The 27359-nt window shown below is 38.6% G+C and overlaps 2 protein-coding genes across 5 annotated transcripts in view; one reads left to right on the forward strand and one right to left on the reverse strand.

Moving 5' to 3' along the window:
* The window catches only part of esr2.L (estrogen receptor 2 L homeolog), a 32443-nt gene extending 22162 nt beyond the window's left edge, over nucleotides 1-10281 (forward strand). The window contains 5 exon segments of the mRNA NM_001130954.1: nucleotides 188-490; nucleotides 1231-1369; nucleotides 4418-4551; nucleotides 6890-7070; nucleotides 9467-10281. Coding sequence (NP_001124426.1) covers nucleotides 188-490; nucleotides 1231-1369; nucleotides 4418-4551; nucleotides 6890-7070; nucleotides 9467-9650 — 941 coding nt within the window. The 3' untranslated portion in view covers nucleotides 9651-10281.
* A 9716-nt stretch (nucleotides 10282-19997) lies between these two features.
* LOC108698815 (nesprin-2-like) overlaps nucleotides 19998-27359 on the reverse strand; it is a 194396-nt gene continuing 187034 nt past the window's right edge. For all 4 annotated transcript variants that reach the window (XM_018230644.2, XM_018230641.2, XM_018230643.2 and 1 more), the window contains 7 exons: nucleotides 26705-26916; nucleotides 26034-26234; nucleotides 25293-25421; nucleotides 23956-24147; nucleotides 21964-22020; nucleotides 21667-21701; nucleotides 19998-20852 (listed from right to left, as the gene is read on the reverse strand). In XM_018230644.2, the coding sequence (XP_018086133.1) occupies nucleotides 20627-20852; nucleotides 21667-21701; nucleotides 21964-22020; nucleotides 23956-24147; nucleotides 25293-25421; nucleotides 26034-26234; nucleotides 26705-26916 (1052 nt within the window). In that variant the 3' untranslated portion in view covers nucleotides 19998-20626. The remainder of the gene's footprint in view (nucleotides 20853-21666; nucleotides 21702-21963; nucleotides 22021-23955; nucleotides 24148-25292; nucleotides 25422-26033; nucleotides 26235-26704; nucleotides 26917-27359) is intronic.

A 27359-nucleotide genomic window follows, 5' to 3' on the forward strand; every position in this document is an offset into this window, starting at 1 on the left:
CACTGGTTGGGGATCACTGCCCTAGAATCTTATATGACATAATCCTTTGATGGCTTTAAAATTCTTGTGTTAGAGAAGAGTGTACATTGCCAAGTTGGCTAAAAATGGCAGTTAAAATTTATAAAAAATAATCTAAATAATTTTGAAATTATAACATTAAAATCTTGATGAATGTTTTTCATCTTAGGAACGAGGCGGGAACGTTGCGGCTATCGCATTGTACGTCATCGAAGACACTCGGAGGATCAGATGCACTGCGTGGGGAAAAACAAAAAGTTGCCTGACAATATACAGCGTGTAAAAGAAATCAGTGCAAGCGCCTTGGGGCCTGAACAGTTTGTTCTTATCATTAGTGATGCTGAACCTCCCAATGTGATGTTAATGAACCGTCTCTGCAAACCATTCACAGAAGCCTCTATGATGATGTCTTTAACCAAGCTTGCTGACAAGGAACTAGTCCTTATGATCGGATGGGCAAAGAAAATTCCAGGTAACAAAATATGTTCTTCATGTACTAAGTGCTCCATGGCCTAGTGCATCAACTGACTGAGGGATCAGGTAGACATTCTTTCCTAATAGCAAATATATTAGCTTCAGATAATAAATCAAATATTTATTTGAAAAATAAATGATGATTAATCTGTACCTCCATCTGCCGTTGCTCTATAGCTCCTTCATTCAGTTATGGAAGGATGATGGGAAATGTAGCAAACTGGAGCATGTGCTTCCTTTGTTTGTAGCAATGATTGGGCTTTAAAGTCCAAACTAGTATTACCATATTGTTCCATGTAATACCACCTAACTGGTGTTGGCTACATCAGATAGGGCAAGTTTAATGTTCTAGTCTGGCTTTACTAAAAAGTCACAATTAACGTGAAAAATTCAGAAAGAGAAAGTGACCATATTTAAGTCCATATTTTGTAAAATTCTCTCATATTTATAGTTCACACAACATTGTTGATCGAATAATATCATTGGTCGTCCAGTGAGAATATCATTCAAACGAATGTAAAAAAATGCAGAAATTCAGATCCTTTTGGATGAGAAGAAAGGACACCTACAAAAAGATAAAGATGAATCATCTAGAGAGCAAATATTATGGGAAAACATCCAAAAGACATAAAAGAAGCCTGATACAGACAGAAATGCAGATATGTACAATATAAATATTGGAAATGAATGAAAGAAAAAGTATAACTGGTAAAACTAAAAGTATATTCCTGTTTCTAGGTTTTGTGGAGTTAAGTTTGTATGACCAAGTACGTCTGCTGGAGAGCTGTTGGCTGGAGGTGCTAATGATGGGACTAATGTGGAGATCAATTGATCACCCTGGCAAACTTTTATTTGCCCCGGATCTAACCCTCGACAGGTGAGTTTTAAGGACATGAGAGCCTATATAAAATTTGGTTCAGGTTATAGATCCCTTACCTGTAAAAGGACAAATATAAAGGATGTATACTGTATAAAGAACAACATTATTGTCTTTAAAGGGATACTGTCATGGGAAAAACATTTTTTTTCAAAATGAATCAGTTAATAGTACTGCTCCAGCAGAATAAACTTTGCTCTGATAAACTTCAATCACTCTTTACTGCTGTACTGCAAGTTGGAGTGATATCACCCCCCTCCCTATTCCCCCCCCCCAGCAGCCAAAAAAAAGAACAATGGGAAGGTAACCAGATAACAGCTCCCTAACACAAGATAACAGCTGCCTGGTAGATCTAAGAACAACACTCAATAGTAAAAACCCATGTCTCACTGAGACACATTCAGTTACATTGAGAAGGAAAAACAGCAGCCTGCCAGAAAGCGTTTCTCTCCTAAAGTGAAGGCACAAGTCACATGACCTGGGGCAGCTGGGTAATTGACAAAATGTCTAGCCCCATGTCAGATTTCAAAATTGAATATAAAAAAATCTGTTTGCTCTTTTGAGAAATGGATTTCAGTGCAGAATTCTGCTGGAGCAGCACTATTAACTGATTCATTTTGAAAAAAAATTTTTTTTCCCATGACAGTATCCCTTTAATGAAAATTAATATGCTTTACCAGCAGTGCATTGGCATTAATGTACTTGTAATTCTATTAGAATATTTCAGTTTGGACTTGGTTCATTTATTATTGTGGGTGATAGTTCCTATTGCAAAAGACAGGCCTTATTTCTTTTTATTGTGCCTGCTGCAACTTTTAGGAATGGCCCCTTTCTCTATATCAGGGATCCCCAACCTTTTGAACCTGTGAGCAACATTCAGAAGTAAAATGAGTTGGGGAGCAACACTAGCATGAAAAATGTTCTTGGGGTGCCAAATAAGTGCTGTGATTGGCCATTTATTAGCCTCTATGAGGATTGTCAACTTCATTGAGGCTCTGTTTGGCAGTACACCTGGTTTGTATACAACCAAAACTTGCCTCCAAGCCTGGAATTCAAAAATAAGCCTCTGCTTTGAGGCCACTGGGAGCAACATCCAAGGGGTTGGAGAGCAACATGTTACTCACGAGCTACTGGTTGGGGATCACTGCTCTATATGCAGTGCTATTTCAGAGGGTCAGCACAGCGACCAGGCCATTCCCTCACATGGCTCTTACTTGCACTAGTGGATATAAGGGGCTCTGCAGCCTTGTACTTATTGCCTGTTTAGGGCAGACATTTAAAACTGTTTAGGGCAGACATTTAAAACAGAGATCCCTTGCACTTCTGAGCCATGTGCATTGTGCCTTGCAGTGGAAGAGCCATCAAATGGCACTAGGGCACAGAGCTCAGATGTTCAGTATCAGCAGTAGGCAGAAAGTGCAATCATTTTGTACCCATTAGCACATTCCTTGCAGATGTTGTCTGCTTTTGCATCTAATTAAATCTCGTTTTAACTTTCCTGGGCCTTAAAATTATCATGGATTTAAATTTAAAAAAAAAGAGAAACCTCTTGGCTCTACATCTACTATCATTTCAAACTCTACAAACTTGTTCATGTAGTTGCTGTGCTTCTCTCAAATAACCAAGTTAATTTAATATACAAACCCCCAGCTCTTTAGAGAGCACCAACCAACTTGTTGCTTTGTAATTGCCTTATAAATATGTTTGCATTAGTATATCTAAAATGTGTTTTGAATCTCTGTGAGTTTGTTACCTTTCTTGTTTGACGGCTGTTGTAGTGAATCCTCCTGTGATTGTAAACAGTTCAAAATATTCTTGGTTTTTTTTGTGCTGGTTTAACAAATAGGCCAATTAGAATACAGTAGCAGTGCTATTTATGCTGTATCTATTTATGAAGGCATCTCAATGTTAGAAAGAAACTTTGGTATAACTGTAAGTAAAAATTAGGGTATTCTTTATTCATTGTGCAGTAAATTAAAGGAAAAGGCCTTGTTTTATTTGGATGCTGCACAGCAGTCTAATCTCATTGTAACAAAGGTTTTCTGGTACACTTGGTCCTGGTTAATAAATTATTACATTTTGGAGTAGCAGTAATGCACTAAGTACTTGAAGCTGTTTCAGTTTGTACCAGCCATTATGGGTTCATAACAAGGTGAGGCATACAGGAAAATTATACATCAAATTAAGTTGTTCTCCAGCACAAGAGAGGAATTTACAATCTTGGCCTGGCCAGTATTTAACCTATGCTATTTTACCTTGTTATTATCCACAGCTTATTATTAGTGTGTTTTTATGTCCAGACTCACTTTGTATATGTTTTATTTGTGTGCAGTGCATCATACAGCGTTCTCTGCTGTAGAAAGGCCACAGTTCAACATCTCTCCTCTAAGTCCCCGCTTCTGTATGTATTTTGCCACTCACAGTCACTCCCATGTAATTTTAGGATTTAGTTTTCAGTGGTCAGTGTAATGTGTGTTGCTTTTGTCACTAGAGCTTTCAAAACATATATACCTATAAGGAATACAAGTTGGAGTTATGCACAGATGGATTAAACGATCGAAGTGTTACACCCACACGTCCATTCCCCTTTCCCAACTAGAATATTATTAATTATGTATAAATAACAACAGCTCCACGTCCAGATCTCTGTAGTACATGCATAGGATCCCTTATCTGGAAACCTGCCATCCAGAAAGCTCAGAATTATGGAAAGGATGTCTCCTATTTTATGCAAATTATCCAGATGTTTAAAAAGTATTTCCTTTTTCTCCATTATAATAAAACTGTACCTTGTACTTGATCCAAACTAAGATATGATTAAACCTTATTGGAGGCAAAACCAGCCTATTGGCTTTATTTAACGTTTACACGATTTTCAAATAGACTTAAGGTATGAAGATCCATTATCCATAAAACCCTAGGTCCCAAGCATTCTAGATAACAGGTCCCATACCTGTACTATGAAATCGTTCTGCTTTCGAACTCCACACTAGTACTATGGTTTACTTTATATTGACCATTGGTAAATTCTCATTGCTATGATCCTAGGGATGAAGGGAAGTGCGTGGAAGGAATTCTGGAGATATTTGATATGCTGCTAGCAACAACTTCAAGACTGAGAGAGCTTAAACTTCAACATAAAGAGTATCTGTGCCTCAAGGTTATGATCCTCCTTAACTCTCGTAAGTACTGTTTTCAATCTCCGAGCTACAACCATATCACTCTAACATGATCATAATCAATAAGTTGCATTGTTTAGCTTATGGTCATATGATCTTCTCTGGGTGTATGAACCATACTGAATCAGAGATGGTCAGCAGAAAATCCATCTACAAGATACCGTAGCCAGTTCTATGGCATAGACTGGGGTTACACTAGGGATTATTAATTGAAAGGAAATTGCTATTGAAGAAATCTTACAAACTAAGGAGGCTTGTGATTAAACTTTTGACAAATGTAAGCATAACCATACTAACATTTATAGCATATTTAGGAATGTAAACCCTGGTCAAGCACCATCTAATCAGTCAGAGAACCTCCAGTGCCTGCCGCCCTATAGCTGCTTGCCATACAGAATAGAAATGGATAAGATTATCCCTACAAATCTTACACCTACAACATGGTACAACTGCAGAGGAGACTTTGCAAGCAGGCAAGCATCCAACAGAAACATAGTCACATTGTGCAATTATGCAAGATCATTAACTTTTTATAGCCAGCAATGATCTTGCAGTAGGTACAGTAGAAGCAAACTGGTGTTGAAATGCTATATTCAATGCTTCAATAAAATACTGCAAGCTTTCAATGTGCACATGTCTCTTCTGAAGGAGAATGTTAAAGCCATCATTGTGATTGCAAAATGATTTTATTTCTAATAAATGATTATTCCTTCTATCTTTGTCAAATTCTCTGCTTAGTTTTTATAGGCTTTACCATGTTTGATACAAAAGCCATAGGGGCATTCAAGCAGTAATAGCAAAAGGAGTAAAGGGAATATAAGTATATATTGTATCACAAGTGATGTGAGATGTCCAAGGCCATTGTTCTATTTATATGTCATATTATACCAGGCAAATGATTAAATATCAAGAGAAAGCACTTTGCTCAGTCCTCTATCCCTTTTGCAGGTATATCAGTGATTCCCTATATGGCTAGAAAGCTTTTCACTTGAGGCTCATAGCACACAGGGTGACAGGGGAATAGGGGCATTTGATTTGGCATTTTGTTTTCTGCCTAAGCCTAGCGATGGCTAAAACCACCTGTGTGGCATAGGCTGAAGTTATTTTTTTTTTACTTTTTTGATAATATTTTGAGTTCCCTCAACCAAACATTTTTTAAACGGCTCCAGCAGAATTAATTAGCTGTACCATCTGAAGGTAAGGTTGGGCATGGCATGGGTATTAGATAGTGAGGTCTCTGGTCTATCAATGAGATTTTAGGTTAAATCCGTGATTTGGAATGCCCAGCTTGCAATAATCATTATTTAAGTTGCAGCAGGAAAACAAATTTAATACAGTAGAACCCCATTTTATGTTTTTAAGGGGACCAGAAAAAAACAGTGTGAAATCCAGGAAAATGTAAAATCAGGGATATGTATTATGCATAATATATGGGTGGAACCACAAAACAACTATGTAAAATGAGGGGGAACTTAAAATCAGGGGATGTAAAATTGAGGTTTCACTGTAGCTTGAAAATTGTATTGAAAAAAATAAGAACAGTTGTGAAACACATTTTGACCTTCAGTTTGGGTGCATTTGTAAAGCTATGAAATTTTCTCTGTAAAACTAAAATCTTTGGTTCTTCTCCAAGTTGTACCCATTAAAAGTCATATCTCAATATCGTGAGAGCTATCTGCAAGCTTGAACTTAATGACATTCCATTTTAAGGCTGTACCTGTGCCATCTCTAATATTTGATGGATACATCTTTGGCCAGAAGGACACAAGAATTCCTCCTGTTTTGAGAAAGCTTTAATTTACAGTACATTAGCAGGCTTTTTTTGGCTCCGTTTTGTACATCACACTGTAAATTCTCAGGTTAAACTTAAAACAGGAAAAAACAAGGATTCCAATTTTCACAACCTCTTACCACCACTTCCGTCCAACAAAGCCCAGTGTCAATGAATCAAAACGTGGTAACAAAAGATCAGACGCAGAATTTAACTGAAAAAAGTTGTAGTGCTTTTAATTACACAACATGTTTCTAGCAGGAGCTCTTTTTCAAGTGTAAATTCTCAGGTTCTTATGATTGTGAATATTGAAAGGGCATATCTACCAGTGTCCTATTGGGCACTATACAAATATGGATCCTTAACAGTTATTTCCCTATTATGACCCTGTATTGAGGCAATGTCTTGATAGAAATGTAAGTGTGGCTAACCCATTCAATGCATTTAATGATCTAGAACTGGCTGTGTGTCTGTTTTATATGAGCTATGAACATTTATAAATGCTGTCCCAGTCATTTTAAAACCCCAGTTCTTAGAATAAATCAAGTGTTTCTTGTTTTCTGTTTACAGATATGTTCCCGTTGACCAGTTCAGATGAAGAGTCTGAGAGCAGTAGGAAACTGCACCACCTGTTGAACACAGTGACCGATGCTTTGGTTTGGGTTATTGCCAAGAGTGGAATTCCTTTCCGCCAGCAGTCAACTCGTTTAGCTAATTTACTCATGCTTCTTTCTCATGTTAGGCATGCCAGGTATGGTGAAAACGGGATTTATGAGAAAAGATAGGGGGGAGGGCCACTTTTTTCCTCCCACCTATTACTTGCCTTCTAGTATAAACTTTTTATTTATACACATATATAGTTAAAAATGGCAGCCTGCAAATCAATGAACATGATTCTTAATGTAAAGACTTAATGCATGGCGATCCAAATTATAATTATATATTATATAATTATATAGAATAATCCCTTATTTGGAAAACCTCAGGTTCTGAGCACTCTAGATAAAACATTCTATATCTGTATTAGGTATCTTAATTATGTTTGGAAAAGGCCCGGGCCAAGCAAGCTGGGCACCCAAGGCAAGCCGGCCAGCCACTTTGCCCCCTTGCCGGCACGCCATTGATTGCTAATGCGTACGAGTCTGCGAGCATGCACGCGCACATACGCAAGTATGTGCTTGCGCGCTGCGAGTTTGTGCATGCGTGCCCAGTGTAACTTCGTGGAGGGAGAGGGAGAGCAGAGCACGCACAAAACGAGCAAAGAGGCGCGCTGACGCCGAACAAGGGTCCAGACCAGGGGTAGGCGACTTTGTTGTGCCCTAGGCACGTGCCTCTTCTGCCTACCCCTAGTTCTGGCCCTGGTTGGAAAAATGCAATAATTGTAGAGAATCCATTTTCATCTTCAATTATCATAATGCAACTAATAAAGCTTTGCTTTAAAACATAGGAAAGCAACATCTTTTATACTGTAACTCCCATATGTAATAAAAGGTGCAAAGATTGCCCATGTGCAGTAACATTCAATGAAAGGTGACCAGTAAATGCCACCTGCTGATTGGTTGCTATTGGTGCTTAGCCCTGCAACAAATTTTCCACCTTTGGTTACATAATCCCCATATGGTTCATTTATCAATATTCTGTAGCCAGTACATGTACAAGTACATGTATAAGTCAATGGGAGAGGTCCAGTAACCAATTTGAAGATGTTAAAGGACCAAAAAAAATTTGTTAGGATACATTGAAAAAAACCCACCAAGACAAATTAAACTTTAAAATCGCAAAGTCTCGATTAAGAAATAACTTACCGAAAATCCCCTTGCGCTCCTTAATTTGTCTTGGCGGTTTTTTTTTCAATGTATACTAACAAATTTAAAACATTTTTTTTTGATGTTACTGGTCTTTTAATAGCCTTCCTGACATTCAAGTTTTCGGTTTTTTTTTAGAAAAAACTCAATTCGAGTTTTTGGCCCAGTAATAGTCGTTCAAATTTTAGATATTGTTTTTTTTAGAGTATAATCAAATTTATTAGAGTTAAAAAAAACTCACATGAATTTGAAATTCAACCTTTGATAAATGGACCTCTCCAAGTGTGATTCTCATATCCACTGTGGGGAATGTTACTAGGAAGACTGTAGAGAAACATGTTGCATAATATTTTACAGGTTTATAAAGGATGTCAGTAATTAAGAATTTACAGGAGATTATAACTGTTAATTTATTAGTGGATTCTCGATTAATTCCAAAGGTGACCAGACATACTAAAAACAAGTACAGACAGACTGATGCCATTATCAGGCTGTCTGTACTTATCACATGCCATAGTTAATCATCTTAAGTTTTTATTGGGGAGTCTTCGAGGCAGCTAATGTTTAGTGACGTTGTCCAAGATACGGCCAATAGCTTTGTTTTGGAGTCTCCTGTGTTTGACCCTCGCTTGGTCCCTATCATGAAGTGATGCCATTATGGAAATTAAATGTTAGCTTTCCCATAGGCCTATAGGCCAAGGTATGAGGCCAAGACATTTTTGGTATGACTGTAGACCAAAACACAGGCTATAGAACGGAAAGCCTCATTGCTTCTCCAATAACCTAGTTACAGTGCTAGCAATCAATTACTATTAGCCTGTAGAACATCAGCAATGACTTTCAAGCTTGGCTGAAACTGCAGCACCCTTGCATTCCTAAAGGTGGCCATACACGGGCCGATAAAAGCTGCAGACAGACCGTGTCAGCAGCTTATTGGCCCGTGTATGGGGCCCCCCGACGGGCTTCACTGATTGAGATCTGGCCGAAAGTCGGCCAGATCTCGATTGGATGGGACGAAAAATCCCGTTGGATAGCGGCCGCATCTATTCGTTGATGTGGTCTTGTGATCCAACCACCCATTACTATTCGTTAGGATCCGATCGTTGGGCCCTAGGGCCCAAGATCAGATCAGCCCAATATTGCCCACCTCAAGGTGGGCATATCAGGGAGAGATCCGCTCATTTGGCGACATCTCCGTGTATGGCCACCATAACAGGGAAAAAGGTGCTGGGTTGATGAGTTAAGTACTTCAGGTTCTTTATATTTTAAGGCTGATGGCAAAACTAGGTATGTTTCTTATTGCAAAACCAAGTCCTATCTAATTGATCATTTCTTATTGCAGCAATAAAGGCATGGAACATCTGCTCAGCATGAAATGCAAGAACGTGGTACCTGTGTATGATTTGCTGCTGGAGATGCTCAATGCAAATACTCTGAGGGACCATAGGAAGCCCACACTGGCTATTTCCGGCTACAGTTCCAAAGCTGAGGGTGACGCGAGGGACACAGGCCAACCCACCCAGTGATTCTTAAACCAGGACTTGCGTGTAAGGAATATTTACCATAGGTTTCCAAGAAAGGACTCTTCTTGCCTACAGAAGCTGCTGTAGTTGTTGAGTTGAAAGACCCAAATGGATACATTTTCACTTGGAATATTTTGTGTTATTCCTTTGAGAATTAAATTAATCAAGGGATCCTCAGGTGAGTTTTGTACATATCCGATTGGCAGCACTTTGCCTTACGTTGATACATATGTGGCGTATCCAGTTATGGGAGCTACCAAATTAGTTATTAGATCCTCCATTAATCAAGTAATGCAGCTGCAAAAACCACATGGATATTCATTTGAGCAGATCAACCTTTGATTCAAACAAAATTCCATCACCAGTGCCCTTACAAACGACTTAAACTGTCTATAATAAGGGCTCTATTCATGTCTTAAACTAGAAACAATGCCATTTATATTTTGTATTGCGTAGTAAAACCCTTCTTAAAAAGAAGAAACAAGTTGTACAAAAGTACGTCATATGATTTGCAGATAATTGTATATGCAACTTTTATATTTGATATGTGAAATTGCATGTGGTGTTTTAGCAGGTGTGGCACTTATGTTTTACTTGCTTGTTCCCTTTGATCAAAAGAATAACAGCAGTCTAGGAAAACAGGAAAGAAAACACATATGATTATGTTTTATAAAAAAAAATTAAATATATGGGTCTGACAGTGGGCTGAGGTCAGATGTTGGGTTCTATTCCTTAATCATTTTGAACAGGTATGAATCTCTTATTGGGAAACCCAATATCCAAAAAGCTCTGAATTATGGCAAGGCCAACTAGAGTCCATTTTAAGCAAATAATTTACATTCTTAAAAATTATTTCTTCTCTGTAATAATAATAGTACCTTGAACTGGAGCCTAACTAAGTTGCATGAATCCTTATAGGCATCAAAACAATCCTATTGGGTTTATTTAATGTTTAAATCATTTAACTTTAGGTTTGGGATTTAATCTATGGTGATCCAAATTACAGAAAAGGCTCCCAAGCAATCTGAATAATAGATCCTATACCTGTATAATTATTATTGTTATTTTCCCTAGCTACTCTAGAGATGACACTGGCTCCACTTGCATTTTTTTACAACTGGTGTAACTATAGATGAAGCAAACTCCATTGTCATTAGCGTGGCCCACCTGCTGTCAGTGAGCTGCCAAATTCAGAAGGAGGGAGGAGAGGAGCAGCATCTTTTTCCAGTGACAGCATTTTCTTCCCTTATTGGTCACAACATTTCAAGTCCCAGTAAAGCTGCATAACGATTGGATGAGCTGGAGGGGAAGTTCAAACCTCAGCTATCGAATCCCTGAGCAGCTCAACCGCGACTTAAACTCTGTGACCAATAATGGAAAGGAATGGACAGAGGCCAAGACCCCTAACCCTCCGGGCCCAGTATAACTCTCCCCCTTGTCCCCTCTTGATGGTGGCCCTGACGGTGGGGAGGGACAGAGGTGAGGGCAGAGTGACATAGGGGAGGGAGGGGAGAGAGCGAGGCAGGGACATTGACGGAGGGGTGGTATCCGGAAGAAAGGAAGGGGAGTAATGTGCAGACTAAGGGTAGGCAGAAGACAATTTTAGAGGTAGCTGCCTAGTGCCCCCTATTATTGCGCCCTAGGCAGCTGCCTCTTCTGCCTACCCTTAGTTCCGGCCCTGGTTAGAGGCCACTATAGACCGATATCAGAAGAGACCATTCCTTTTTATTGAAGGATATTCATTTTTTTCTGGAGCAACACAAACAGTTGTTCAGTGTGACTTTGGTAAGGTTGCAGAAAGCTCGTTCTGGTTTTTATGTCCCTATACACTGATGGGTTGAAATTGATAGACTCTTTTATTGTTTCAACCCAAATTAACTATGCATGCTTCCCCTGGAGGACAACCAGTCATTGTTTTGTATCAGGATGACAGCATCCCATAAATACATCTTGAAGTTTTTCTGACTGTGAACTTGCAGTTGTGACATCAGCTATTGACAGCTCTCCAAAATGCATTGCTTTACAATCCCACATAATAAAGTGTTGGTTTTCAGCCATGTGTAATAAGTATTTACAAGCTTTTATTTGTAAGGGGTTGTTTTTCTTAACCCTGTAACTTGTGCTGTGGAGAATCAAGTGTTGCTCTGTTTGTGTTTGTGCTCTGTTTGTGCAGAATGGCTTTAAAAAAATGTAATTTAAAGTGGTGGATATGCCCTGTGAACTGAGAGTTGGTTGTCTACTATGTCCAGTCGATTGATATAAATGAATCAACTATTTATCATAGCAGCAGTTGAACAGTCAAGGACATATTGTAGTGGTTTCCTTTTTTAGATCACGCTCCCCTTTAATATCTAACCCTTTGGCTGGGGCCCATCTTTGCTAATAACAAGGTATATGAAAATATCGCTGTAATCAGTCATTTTGTACTACATATAAGTGTTCTCCCCCAAATTTTATTCTAACTCAGGAGGGGCTTCTAGATGTGTCTCGGGAAGCAAATAGTCATTCTTCTCAAATTTCTCCTTTTGGAAACACAAAATAGGAACTACTTACATATAATATTGAATCAGAGATTAGCTCTGGGGACTGTTTTACTAGATGAGTATTAGTCCACACTACTATTAGTATTAACACATTTTTATAAATCCCAAATGTTATGATTTAGCCACAGTGAAACACTGAATGTAACACAACCAAAAGCGGCAGTTTGTTTCAAGGTGCTGCACCAACAACATATTCCTACAAAGGAAAATAATTTCTATAACCTCATGCACATGTGGAGAAGGTAATGATCCGTATAGTGATCCACACTCTATTAGTAAATTAATTGTCTACAAGGTTTTTGCAGCTGTTTGTTGGAATATACAAAAAGGGTACGATCGTAATAGCCTTGACACTGTCGCTGTGGTCCTGTACTGGTGGAGTGTCTACCAGGGTGATAACCCATACTAACACCTTGGTGGAGCCAAAACTACTCAGTCCTGATGCCTCCTACAACAGGTGCTGCAAAGCCCACCTTACCTGACACTAGCTGGCCTAACTAATAAAGATAATGGTGGAATTCTCTTGCACTTCCCATGGAGTTGGTATCCTCAGTCTTCTAGCTTTATAACTGAACCCCAGTGATAGTCATATAGGGCTAGGACAACTCCTTTGTAGTATCCTCCACTTTGTAGTATCCTCCACTTTGTAGTATCTTCTACTAGACAATTCCCCTCCCCCTGAATAAAACCTGGGTAATAGAATATGTATATGGAGATTCTCATTCGTCCAGGTCATGATATACAGTATCTAGTCTTGTTAAGTCTAAAGCAACTGGACTTTCTGAGGTTTCTTGAAAAAAAAGTAATACAATACTTTTTACCATAAACAATATCAACACTTTCTTACACCCCACAAAGCTTTAACATGGCAAAAGCCTCTTTGCCTTAAAAATATAATTACCATTAGCCCACATTACACACAAGTCCTAGGCTAACCCCTTCATCACTACTGAACACATCTCAGGGGATAAAAGATTGCAGAACATTGTGATTTACTGTTTAATAAGTCCCACTTATCAATTTAGTTTCCAACAAATATACAGATTTGTGTGAGATACAGGTGTGAGGAGAGGATCCATGAAACAGTCTGGTTAGGATAGACCTTATACAGAAGTGCAGAAGAGACCTCTTTAAATTCCCATTGAAATGGCAAATCTTCAACTGCCATCAGTCAGGCTTTTGGGACTGTTTCACAACTGCAAAAAGACTCTGATTTGTATGTGGCCCAGGAGCTGTTCAAAGAAGGTAAATTCTTCAATAAGCAATTAACATAATTCAGGCCACACTTTGAAAAGCAGCTTTTATATCCCATCACTGCCAAAGGGGATAAATAGAAAAAACCATCACATGTTTTTTATGCATTGTGTTGAATTGTGTTAAGCACTTTGCAAATTGTCCATTCCTTTTGTGTCTGTGACATTTCGAAACAATAAGGAATACCCTGGACTCATGTGGTTGACAGAAAGTGCTGTGATAAATCTACCTCTTATTATATGAATAAACTGTCATACCGGTGATCATTGAGAAGAAATTGTATTGAAGAGTATATGTAATGTTGTATGGTATTTCTGGTGATTGTTCTAACAACAACAAAAAAAGACCTGTGTATTTTCATGCAAAATTTAATGTGGATTTACAGTACATTCAAAATGTAAAGATTCATGGATTGGTGCCTTTGTCTGGAGATCATTTTTCATGCTGTTTTTATTACACACAGTCTGTGTAGGGAATAATTTCTAGCCTGATGCTTGTGCTGTAAAAGAGGCATTAAAAGCTTTTTTTTGGTCTGATATCTCGTCACAGTGTTTATCTGTCAGTTTGGAGAGAGAAACTGCAACATGAGTTTGAAGATAGTTTTCTATCTAAATCCACACTGGCAAAAAATGTTCACCATCATTCACATCAAGAAATCTAATTTATCATGATAAAGGGGGTGTTGGTGATGCCAAATCATTGTATTTGGTGCTGTAGTAGTTGTGAGCATGAGAGAGAATTAGCTCTTCTCTCTTGTTCCATTGCATAAATGTTTATGCTACCAAAGGGCCAGGTTCAAACATTAGGAATATTTTTGGGATTTGTAAAACAATATTGTGAATGTATTTGGCAGAACTAATGGCGTCACTCGTACGGGAATACATTTATTGTCTCTACTGCTATTTTGCTGTCTCCTAAATATTGTGGGGTTGGGTCATTCGAGTGAGGGAGAAGGTGGGAGAAACATAAAGTCCAGAAAATCCAGACTCTCTTACCAATAGACTTCTGTGAACCTTGTACATGATTTGTATTACTTTCTGACGCCTCTTATTGCTAACAAATAAATGGGATTGGGATTGTTACAGATAAAGGATCCATTATCTGGAGTTTCACAATAATGTTTACCCGTATCAATTGATGGCCCACATATCCACTGGAGTCGCTAAGCTTAATAACAATGCGGCTTTATTAAAACAATGTGATAATATTATGGCAGTGGGTGTGCATAAACATACGCTTATCGCACCTCTACACTTCCTCAGAATCTAAGGCTAAGGCCACACTAGGCGATAGCGCCGCGATTTGACTCGCGGCGACTTTTCGCCGCGACTTTTAAGCCGCAATCGCTGGGGAAACTTTTGCGCTGGCGTCTATGGGGAATCGCCAGCGTAAAAACACACGCGGCGATCTTTTTTCTATTGTCGCTCGAAATCGCCTAGCGAGGCAATTTCGAGCGACAGTAGAGAAAAGATCGCCGCGTGTGTTTTTACTCTGGCGATTTTTCACGATTCCCCATAGACGCCAGCGCAAAAGTTTCCCCAGTGATTGCGGCTTAAAAGTCGCGGCGAAAAGTCGCCGCGAGTCAAATCGCGGCGCTATCGCCTAGTGTGGCCTTAGCCTTAGGAGGCGACTCTGGTGGATATGTGGGCCTGTGCTTGATGCAGGTAAAAGTTATTTTGAAACATTGAAGGTTTCGGATGGGAGTTGCCGAACTCTCGCAAGAGCAGTGACCGGCGGAGAGAGATGCTAACGTGCACAGAAACATCCTAATAGTGATTGTTCCATTATCCGGAGCTACAGGCACACTATCTCCCTTAGACTCCATTTAAATTAAATAATTCAAATGTTTAAGAATGATTTCCTTTTTCTCTGTAATGATAAAACAGTAGCTTGTACTTAATCCAAACTAAGATATAATTAATCTTTATTGGAGCCAAAACATTCCAGTTGGGTTTATTTAATGGTTAAATGATTTTCTAGTAGACTTGAATCCAAATGATGGAAAGATCCCTTATCCAGAAAACCCCAGATCCTGAGCATTCAGGGTAACAGGTCCCATAACTGTACTGCAGCACATGGGTGACATTTGTCCACCTCTGATCAATAGTGATAGATCCACCCATAATATTCAAGTATTATGTTGATGGTGGTATTGTAAGAACATTTAGGTTAAATTATGTATATATTTTCTCTTTCTGCTCTTTAGGTTTCTAGTTTAGAATTTTTGTTGCTAGAATTCCATAGTTTCCTTTAAATCCATGATTTTTTGCAGATGCTTTCAACAAACAAGATTATGCAAACATTTTGTGTTTTTTGCACCTTGGGAAGAGCTGGCGTAACAGCCAAAATATTGGCTTTGCATTCAATTCATATTTTTGATAAGACCTGTGCAGATTACTTTCAATAAGTGTGTATTTTACAAGATATGGCTTTTTTGGTTGCGGCTTCATTTCTTGGTGCAGTTAGTGGACATTTGATCAAGACAGCACAATGTGAACCTCACCAAAAACGATTCCAAAAACGATTTGTTTGCAGATACTTCCAATGAATGTGATTATACATACATTTTGGGTTTGTTTTTCAAAGATTAGTTTTAGAGTTTTTTTAGACCACAAAAATGAACTCAGAACGGTTTCTAATTTAAGAAAAAACTCAAATCAGCGAGTTCGGGGTTAACAACCCGAAAACTCAAATTGATCTGAAAAAAACCTCGAACATCATGAAGGCTATTAACATCTTCAAATGGTTCAAGGGACCTCTGCCATTGACCTCAACAGGTTTTAGATGGTGTATTTCCGGATTCAAGCTATTTCCGCAGTCAGGGTATAATAAATCTCGAAAATGTCAAAAGAAAACAATTTCAATATAGTGAATATTCTATATTACAAATGGAAGGAGATACCCTATGACTTCGAAAGTGACCTCTTTTTAGAGACTCGTTATTTACTTTTAAATTTCTGTTCTCAAGTCATGGTTTTAATCATATACAGGCTCCCTTTATGCCTTTACAACTCCTGTGAAAAAATTTGAGATCCAGATGTCCTTCTTTTCTCTCTTTCAAAATAAAAAATATACCTTTAACGATCAAAGATGTAGTGGACCCTACTAATGGCAACTTAAGTTAGCTGGAAGCCAAGTGATCACTTCTTATACATGTTTATCAAGAGTGGTTTCCTAGGAGTCCCAAATAGAGAATCATTTGCCCTCCAGAAACATTGGTTAGCTGACTCAATTAATAAATTCATAGAGAATCCCTATCTATTAAACATAGATCTCATTTCTCAAAAACTATGGCCCCCATCGCGTACGCATAAACGCTCCCTCAAAAAAGTGGCGGATAAATGGTCTGGTTATCTACAAAAAGAAATCACACCTAACCAACTTTCAAATTCCATTTGTAAGTATAACATGATCTTTACATCTGAAAATTGGAGAGTTCAACATTTTAAACTGATCCATTTGGGCTACGGAAAAATGTACAAAAAGATTACCGGCTCCAGTTCTCAGTATTTCTGTCTTAAATGCACCCAATTAAATGTCGACTTGTTTCATTACTTGTGGAGTTGCCCTGAAGTCTGGCTTACCTTGGAAAAGTTTTTGAACCTCAAACATACATCATATCAAATTTTAAGTCCAGACAAGGCATTACTTCACCTACATTACTCAGGATCAAACTTAAAAATAACTAACAATATCTCAAAACAATGCATTGTATAATGTTATTACAAAGAAACGGTTATTAGATATCGGAAACTACCCCGACAATAAAAGATATCTTGTCTCTCTTGAACCATCTCTGCTGGCAAGAAGCGATAAGAATCAAGAACCTCATCTTAAACAAGCTTATATTAACTTTTGGTCTATATATTGGGATCTATTTGACTCTAGTAGCAAACCCAGTTCACTTGGACTGCTACCATTATAACTTGTTTCGTAACCCGTTCTGTAATAGCAGTTTCCTCAAGTGGTGTGTTGATAGCTACTTAAAGGGATCCTGTCATCAGAAAACATGTTTTTTTCTTCAAAACGCATCAGTTAATAGAGCTACTCCAGCAGACTTCTGCACTGAAATCCATTTCTCAAAAGAGCAAACAGATTTTTTTATATTCAATTTTGAAATCTGACATGGGGCTAGACATTTTGTCAATTTCCCAGCTGCCCCTGGTCATGTGACTTGTGCCTGCACTTTAGGAGAGAAATGCTTTCTGGCAGGCTGCTGTGTTTCCTTCTCAATGTAACTGAATGTGTCTCAGTGGGACATGGGTTTTTACGATTGAGTGTTGTTCTTAGATCTACCAGGCAGATGTTATCTTGTGTTAGGAAGGTGTTATCTGGTTACCTTCCCATTGGTAATATCACTCCAACTTGCCGTACAGCAGTAAAGAGTGATTTAAGTTTATCAGAGCACAAGTCACATGACTTGGGGCAGCTGGGAAACTGACAAAATGTCTAGCCCCATGTCAGATTTCAAAATTGAATATATAAAAATCTGTTTACTCTTTTGAGAAATGGATTTCAGTGGAGCAGCACTATTAACTGATTCATTTTGAGAATTTTTTTTTTCCCATGACAGTATCCCTTTAACTGTTCCTGTATATCTTTGTAAGATTCTATTTATTCAATATTTGCTGAGCCTTAAGTTTGGTTTGATTTTGTTTTTTTACCTTAACCTTAGAAACAGTTTAGGTGTAGTCATCACCGTTTATCTAAAGTGTGTAACTTTTCTTGGACATTATACACCATAAGTTTTCTTAATTTTCTTAATATTTTCTTTCATAATCCATCACCGATCTTCTGTTAAAATCTGGCTTGTTTATAGTAAACCTTAATAAAACAAAAAAATAAATCTCGATTTTTTTTTTTAACCCGAGAAATTGATTTTTTGACTAAAATAACATTGATTCATTTTTAGTGGAAAACACAACTCAAACCTTAATCAGTCTTCCCCTTTGTGTTGTGTTTCTGTGCACCTTGGGAAAGGTCTGGTTTAACAGCCGGAATGTTCCATTCAATTCATATTTTTGACCAATTTAAGACTTGTGTGAGTTTTTCTTGAATACGTGTGCATTTTATGAAACACACCTTTTTTGGTTGTGTTCCATTTCTTGTCAGTCTTGAACAAATGTCCAGTAACTGCACACAGTCATTTCCTAACAGAGCCATAGTTTTAATCAGCTCGGAGAGCTCTAAAACCTGCTTTTCACTATTTTATAACGAAGATGGAATTTAATCTGTTGGCAAAAGCTAATTTGAAATAGTGCTTGTGTTTTCTCTTGGAGACGACAGAGCTATACAGAGACACAATGAAGCCAATTTAGGAGAACATTAATCCTGAAGAAGAGACATTAACAGGAACCAGGTTGGATATATGAATGTCCTTTCCTACAGACATAAGTCACGAGTTGTGTTGCTGTCTGTGTTTTATGCAGCCGACTCTTTTAACCTTTGAATTCTCAAGGTTTTCATATCTGATTGGCTAATTGTTTTTCTGACCCTGTGGACCTTTTGATTATAACCAGACACACTCACAGATATTACAACATGGTTACACCTCAAGGAAGATGCTTAAAAATATATTAAGGCTTACTTGAAAGAGTAGCCTACTGTTCCCCAACCAGTGGCTCGCTAGTAACATGTTGCTCACCAACCCCTTGGATGTTGCTCCCAGTGGCCTCAAATAATGAGCTTATTTATTGTAATTCCAGGCTTGGAGACAAGTTTCGGTTGCATAAAAACCAGGTATAGTGCCAAGTAGAACTTCCTGTAAGCTGCCAGTCCATAGGGACTACCCAATAGCCAATCACAGCCCTTATTTGGCTTTAACGGGAAATTTTTTTTCATGTTTTTGTTGCTCCCCAACTCTTTTTACATCTGAATGTGGTTCCTAGGTAAAAAAAAAGGTTGGGGCCCCCAAAGTAGGCATTTCCCCCCATGAACTTTGTAAATCTGGTGGTCTATTAGTGACACAGCTTGAATCTCATGTTTAAATTAATAATAATCAATAGCTAGACAGAGTCAAGCATTCCTTAAAGGGTAATGGCCACCAAAGCACTTTGGTTTGACCAAACGAGAACAATTTTTTATTGTTTGCACTAGCGTGTTGTATGGGGTGCCAACTTCTGGAAGGTCCTGTTGGAGAACAAATGTAGGTGTTTGAACTTGGTTGTTTGCATGCATCAGATCAAACCATTTACTGGTGATCATCATGAATCCATCAGGTTAGCTACAAGGGGAGATTGGCTTTCCAGCTGTAGCAAAAAACATATCTGCATGGTAAGTTACCTAAAAATATAAATTTTGGAAATTCAAATTCTGACTCCTATACTGTGCTGCAAGTGCTTAGAATAAATGCTAGCAATGCCACCTAACAAAAACAATCACTTCTTACACGGTCTCCGATGGCTTACACTTAACCTAATTCTCCTAGCCCACTCTATAGTAGAACATGCACAAATAATGTATTTGAAAATGGGTTATGTAAATTCATTTATAGTTTGCTTTGCATTTCTATCAATATTGGTTTCTTTTCAAACATACAGGCACAGATCTAATATTTACAAAGAGTATGGGAAGTTTATTGAGATGTATTTGTTTCATATAAACATCTTTCTCTCTGCTGGTGGGATTTGCAACAAATACCAGAAAGCATAAGAACCAGTTTTGGACAGTCTGATCCTCACCCAATACTTTTTCAGTGTCATTTAAATGACTTGAAAGAGTAACGTAACTACTGTACAACCTGGTAGGAGAAACCCCTAAATAAAAAAAAAAACAAATCACTGTACATCTAATTATTTGGTAAAGATATATCCATTTAGCAAAATATGAGCTAATTTACACAGTAATTAACATATTACATAAATAAAAACACATTACAGCCATGTCCATGCATTAAAATCTCCTTAGATTCATGTACATAAAACAATTGAAATTAAATATAAACATGTTATTGCTTTGCTACGTATGTAACATGGCTATATGTGTGACTTGCCACCATAAAGTAAAGTTACTATGTGCATGCAGAACACTATTAGCTTCTTAGGCTCATTTTGCTGGAGCACTGTCAGTAGACAACTGCTGATGGTTTCATGGTATCCTACATGATAGTGTTCAGGTCTGGCTAGAGACACTGATGGAATGTCACTTTGCTGGTTTGAAAAGTCCACTTGATTATCCTGCTTGTTATGTAGGGGGAGGTCCATTGGTGTATCTGAGCATTGGATAGAAGGACCTGGCAAAGTTGTTTGCATGTGCACAGCTAAAGTCTTCTTCTGAGAATGGGATCATGCATGCAAGGAGCAACAGCAGCAGCAACAACAGCTGGAATGGAAAAGCTGCTCTCAGCACTCGATAAAACAGTGAGCGGTTCCTGGGGACCTCTTGGACCGTGCGTGACTGTTCAGTAGTCCTGCAAATAGAAACACCATGTTTGACTGTGCACCGGCAGAAATAAATTAAGCATAAAGGTTTGTAAGTGTGGTGTAAAGGAGGCAATGTTCATATACATTTCTTTTGTGGGGCTGATACTGCCCACTCATTAGTGCATCTATGGGACCCTTGTGTAGCAGTTGTGATCAGAAAATCCAGCTTCCCAGAGAATTTAATCTCCTATTGCCTATTCCATCAAAATATGTATGAGGCATCAGCAGATGTGGATATAAGCAGAATGGCCAGACGTATAGAGGAAGCAGACTCCGCAGTTACTGCCGGGGAACAGGGGGAGCCGGACTGTGGGGTCTGCTTCCTCTATAGCTAATAAAAAAACCCTCCCCCCCAGCCGCTCTCGCTTACGGCAAGGAAGGGGGACGCAAGTTGGGCAGGAGTGGATAAAGTCGGGTCAGAATGTGGGAAAGACATGGGCGGAGTCAGGACAGGATGTAAGCAGGGCGGAGGTGGGATATAGGTGGCTCTGAGGCGGGACAGGAAGTGGGCAAGAGATTGGGATCAGAGTGCCCTGGATCCCTCTGAAGATATTTTACAGCCTGCTGGCAAAACTGATCCAAATAAGCACATGATGCAGGGTTTTTCTTTCTAGACCATATGTAAACTTCTTCCTTCTGCACTTCACTGACCACTGGAAATGACAGTAAACTCTACATGCATGTAACCCAATGTGCTGGTCTGTAGATACCTTGCTGCATCACCACCATGTTCTAAAAGCACAACATATTCAGTCCCATAACACTCTAGCAACAGTTTTGTGTGCAACAAATTCTTCTTACCTCACTGTGCTTTTTGATGCTGCTTCAACTTCAGCCTGAAGGAAAAAAATAAACAAAATGTATGCCAAAATCAATTTTATGGTTTAAGGACAAAACAAATGGCACATGCAGGGCTGTCACTTTACAGTTTGTTACTGTTATACATCTTTAAGCTGAACGATCATTTTTATTCATTAAGAAATTCTGCTTTGTGCAAGTAGTTGGAGCATGCAGCTCAAAGTAACAGCAACATAGTACATAACAGTGTGATATTGTCCCTTTAATAAACACATAAAGATGAGGGGATGGCCTACTTACATAACTCTCCGATGGTATAGAATCCAAGGTATCAATTCCATGATGTGGAGAATAGTCCTAAACAAATAAAAAGAAACACAGGTTTTAAGGCTTGGAAATAACATAATAGTTTGAGAGGAGCATTACAAAAAGAGAAAACCAGACCTCAGACCTTCAGTACACAAAGACATTGTACAACAACTGAAATGTAAATGCCGGATTCAGCAGAGAGGGAAACAAACAAAGGACTAAGCTGTTTAAGCTTGTTAGTACAGCCCTATTTATAGAGAGATATCAAGTTCACGGGAAGAAAAACAATCCATTTTGCTTGTTGCTCAGAATGGCACCAGCTCATGAGGGTTCCACATGCCAATTTGTTTCTTAATTATTAACAAGATTAGGGAACAAGATTTCCTCACGGTGCATAACAAGTACATAAATCGTTACATAACAATCAACGTCTTGTACTCTTGTATGTTTAGTGGATTTGTTACCAGTACATCCTTATAAGCAGAAAGGATCTTATCATGTGTAAAGGGTTATTTACATTTAAAATCCTCAGTGTGCAAAGAAAACGGACAACATATGCAGAGATCTGCGGCATGCCCCTAGAATAGAGAACTGCCTGGGTTAGACAGCTGGGGAGGCACTTCGTTTCCCTTCTCTCCTCAGACACGCAGGTTAGGGAGTGGCATGAGATGCAGCCTACAGGGATTCCAGTCCTTACTGCCTGCCCAAGGCCAATAGAAAATAGGCATACAACACCTTACTACAATAAAATAAAATGTTTTTATTTGGTACACATGGCAGAACCTGGATAGCAGCAAGGCCAGGCAGAAAGGATGGGCTTTGACTGCCCCTCTTAGTGCAGAATTTTTGATCTTGTGCAGAAAATTTCCGGAATGCAATTGCTTGCGCTCCCTTACCACTCTAGCACTTGGGAAATAATAATAAATTACCACTATTGTATATAATGAGAAAAATAGCTAAAGTGAGCCTTTAATTATATATATATATATATATATATATATATATATATATATATATATATATATATATATATATATATATATATATATATATATATATATATATATATATATATAATATATATCTCCATCCAGAAGCTTCTCGATACCAACTACCTACCAGTCTCTCTGTCTCCCTGTTGCTTTCTTGGTTTTATATTTATATTTTTCCTGGGTTTGTTTTAATTTGATTTCTTTACTAAAAGTTACGTTTTAATTTGGTTCACGGAGTTATCAGATTACGTGATGGGGAGGTGAAATTTCAAGGGTCAGTTCTTTTCCTTCTTCTATTTATGTCATACAGTTGTGAATAACACATGGAATTACAGATGTGAACAATACAGGGCTGTCACAGCCTCAAACTGTGAACAATGCAGGAGCCAGTTGATCTCAGTTCTGATACCTTTTGATGCTCACACAAATGTAAACAATCAAAGTTGCCAGACTTTACTGGAGGGCCACACAAGACATGTGGCCCCGTGCTGCCAGTTGGACAGCCCTGGTCTAGAGAATAAAGGCAATGGCACAACAGGAGACTAATCGCCGGTGATAAATCTCTGCTTCTGCGGGTGACTAAGCTACAGTAAAAGCTTTCCCATAGGCAATAATGTGAATTGCTGGTGGTGATTTTGGAGGACTGAAGCGACACATGGGTTTTAACCCACCAGTGATTTACACTACTGCCAGAGGTAAAGCTTTTACAGGAGATTAGTCAAACACAGAAGCAGAGATTTATCACTGGCGATTAATGTATTGGTGTGCAATTGCCCTTAAGCATCATGTAATGCCCACATGACACATGGAAAAGAAAAAGGATAACAAATCCAATAGCTGTATGAAATAACTGAAAACAATTCTCTCTGATTGATACTTTAATAGGAAAAGAGTGATAAGCAACACAGAGAGGCTCTGACCATGTAACACACCCCGACTGCATGTTGTATAATACAGGAAACTCATTTCACAGGGACTGCTGGCTACTCACCAGGGCTTGCTGAACAGTCTGCAACTCTTGAGAAACCCCTTTCAATAGCTGCTTCACTTTCATTCCCACCACATGAACCTTCTCTTCAGCTTCAGTGTGCTCATCCGCTGCTGTTTTATTCAGCAGGCAACTGGAAATATCTTGTAAAGTGTTGACTTGACCCTGCAGTTCAAGTAGGTGATGTTCTAGTTGCTAAAAGAGATAAAGGGGCATTTAACAAAGTCTGCAATACAAAGTTTTGCTTTAAAATATGTACATTTTATATCTGCTTGTGTACAACCGTTTAAAGTCCTTTGAATTAAGGGTTAGTATGATGTAAAGAGTGATAGTCAGACAATTTGCAATTGGTTTTCATTTTTTTATTTGCAGAGTTATTTAGCTTTTTATTCAGCAGCTCTCCAGCTTGCAATTCCTGCCGTGCACTGGTTTAAATAAGAGACTGGAATATGAATAAGAGAGGGGCTGAATAGAAAGGCAAGTAATAAAAAGTAGCAACAACAATTCATCTGTAGCCTTACGGAAAATTTGTTTTTTTTAGATGGGTCCTCCAATTAAAAGCTGGAAAGAATCAGAAGGCAAATAATTCAAAACTATAAAAAATAAATACTGAAGTCCAACTGCACAGCTGCTTGACTGTTAGTATGTTATAGAATGATCAAGTGGACTTCATTATTTATTTATTTTTTTTAGTTTTTGAATTATTTGCCTTCTTCTTTTGTCTCTTTCCAGCTTTCAAATGTGGGTCACTGACCCCAACTAAAAACAAATGCTCTGTAAGGCTACAAATTAATTGTTATTGCTACTTTTTAAAACTCATCTTTCTGTTTAGGCCCTCAGAAAGGTCTGAGAATAGCACTCTCCACAACATACTAAACGTTAACTCAAAGGTGAATAACCCCTTACATTTTTCAAATGCACTAAACCAACCCTTTCCATGCAATTTATCTTAAAGTGATTGAGGGTAAGGTTTTCTTGAAATGTAATAGTTATAAACCCTACTCCCACCATAAAGCATCATCCTTCCCATCAATCACTGCCTATAGCAGCACTTGGCAGGGATTGCTTGAGAGTGCTTATCTCCCTACAGGCCGGATTTCGAGCTTGGGTGCCCCAGGGCCGCTAGGTCCTAGTGACTAGCGCCCTCACACACAGACAGAGCCGTAACACTGGTGATTATGCTACAGGAGTACCGTCCCCAGTGCCACCCCTAAAATCTTGCCCCCTTAGGTCCAGGTCTTTGTGGACTCGCAACTAATCCGGGTCTGTCTCCCAATGTTCATAAAGGTCTGTATTCTATTAGTGAAAGAGGTCATTCAATAATTATACTATTTATTTACCAATAGCTCCTTTTGTCTTTCCAGAAGTACGTCTGGGTCCACAGTGAAGTCTGTAACTTGATTTCTTAGTCTAATTTCTTCCTTTTTTGCTAGCGAATGTAAGAGCTCATCAGCCGTTTCATGAAACTCCTGAAAGGAATATTGAACAATATCTTGTATACATGATCTTCCAAAAATGAGGCAGCTAATGAAGCATTTGTACTTGAATAAAAATGGGAAAGGGAGCACCTTTTTTTGGCTGATAATACCTTTATTGTCCAGTATAGAATTATCTGTTACTAGACTGTAATTGGTCTACTTATGTTATCGGTCGCTAGACCACTGCTGGTCTTTTGGAATATTACGTATAGACTTCTATTGGTCAGGTATGGGCTTGGGGCAAAGGCTTCCTTATCTGGCAGCTTATTGGCCCATATGTGGGGCCATCCGACAGTCTTCCCCGATCGATATATGTCTGAAAGTAGGCCAGATCTCGATCGGGCACATTAAAAAATCCAGTCGGATCACAGCCTCATCTATGCGTCAATCCGACCACCCATATCGGATCCATTATGATCCGATTGTTGGGCCCTAGTGCCCATGATCGGATCACCCCAATATGGTCCACTTCAATGTGGGCATATCAGGGAGAGATCAGCTCGTTTGGCAACATCGCCGACATGAGCGGATCTCTACGTCTATTGCCACCTTTATATAAGTTATAGTATCTATAATTAGAGGCATACATTGAGCTTGGCCTACCTCACATTGCATGAGCTCTCCCTGCAGACTCTCCCTCCATTCGTCCCTTTTATGGCATGCATTGTCCCAGCGCAGGTTCACCCCATGAAGTCTGTTCAGAACATCTCCAGATTCGGACTCATTTTCAGGTTGGAGTTCTTTACAGCTAAGGTTTGCGGAGATCACCAGAGCTTTAAAGTTATCAAACTCTCTCAGTGTATCCTGAAAAGAAAGCATAGAAAATCAATATCGTTATTGGCTAAAATGCAATTAGCATTTCATTATTTTCCTTAATAAAAGGAGTAAAGTAATTTAGTCAGAGGGAAACAGAAAAAAACCCAGAGGCCAGATCATGCTTATCTAATTCTTTGGCCACAGGGCCAGGGAATCAGTCACACAGCCGTCCTGGACAAAGTTATATGGAGTGGACTGAATCCACAGGCTTGGCACTCTACTGAGCGAATATTTACAGGCGCAAATAAGAGTGTAATTGGTGTAGGTGTGGCACAGCTAGAGATGGCAGCCTGTATTTGATTAACTTTATATAAAACAAGTAATCTATTCAAAATCATTTTATTTTAATATTATGGTTACTATAGATATGTTACTTAGACTCTGTTGGTACAGCAGGCAATTTGATGCTATAGCCAACTGAAGAGTAATGCCAGGATGATTCCAATGTGATTACACACCTTAAGCTTCAACACTTTCTGTTCAAGTTCTTGTATGGTGCATGCCGATTTCACTTTACTCATGCCGTCGAGGTCCGTCTCCATCTTATCCAGCCACAAAGTGATATCATTCAAGTCGGAGTTGAACTGCTGCCACTGTTGTAAGCTTTGCTTCATTCGCAGTTCATCACTGAGGCTTTGAGCCTGGATAATTTCCCATCGCTCAATCACACCTAAGTGTGGGGTGGAGGAAATCTTTGAAAATGGGTTACCTATCAAGCCCCCAAAAATAACTAGAAGGCCATGCTAGACCTCATAGAGATAGTATTATTCAATTCATAGCAAGATAAAGGAAGTATAACCACCGAAGTTAAAAAATGATAATTATACTGTTGCTACTTTAGATATGAGATTTTACACAGTTCAACGATATATTTACAAATATCAACAGGGGATTCTGAATGTTCTATACATGCATTGGGGGTGATTTAAAAGGATGGTTCATCTTTAAGTATCTTATAGAATGGCCAAAACTCAGCAACTTATCAATTGGTCTTCATCTTCAATATCATCTTTAATATTTACAGAATTATTTGCCTTCTCCTTCTGACTATTTCCAGCTTTCAAATGGGGGTCACTGACCCCAACTAAAAACCATTCTCTGTAAGGCTACAAA

The sequence above is a fragment of the Xenopus laevis genome, chromosome 8L (assembly GCF_017654675.1).
Source record: "Xenopus laevis strain J_2021 chromosome 8L, Xenopus_laevis_v10.1, whole genome shotgun sequence".
Taxonomy (NCBI): Eukaryota; Metazoa; Chordata; class Amphibia; order Anura; family Pipidae; genus Xenopus; species Xenopus laevis.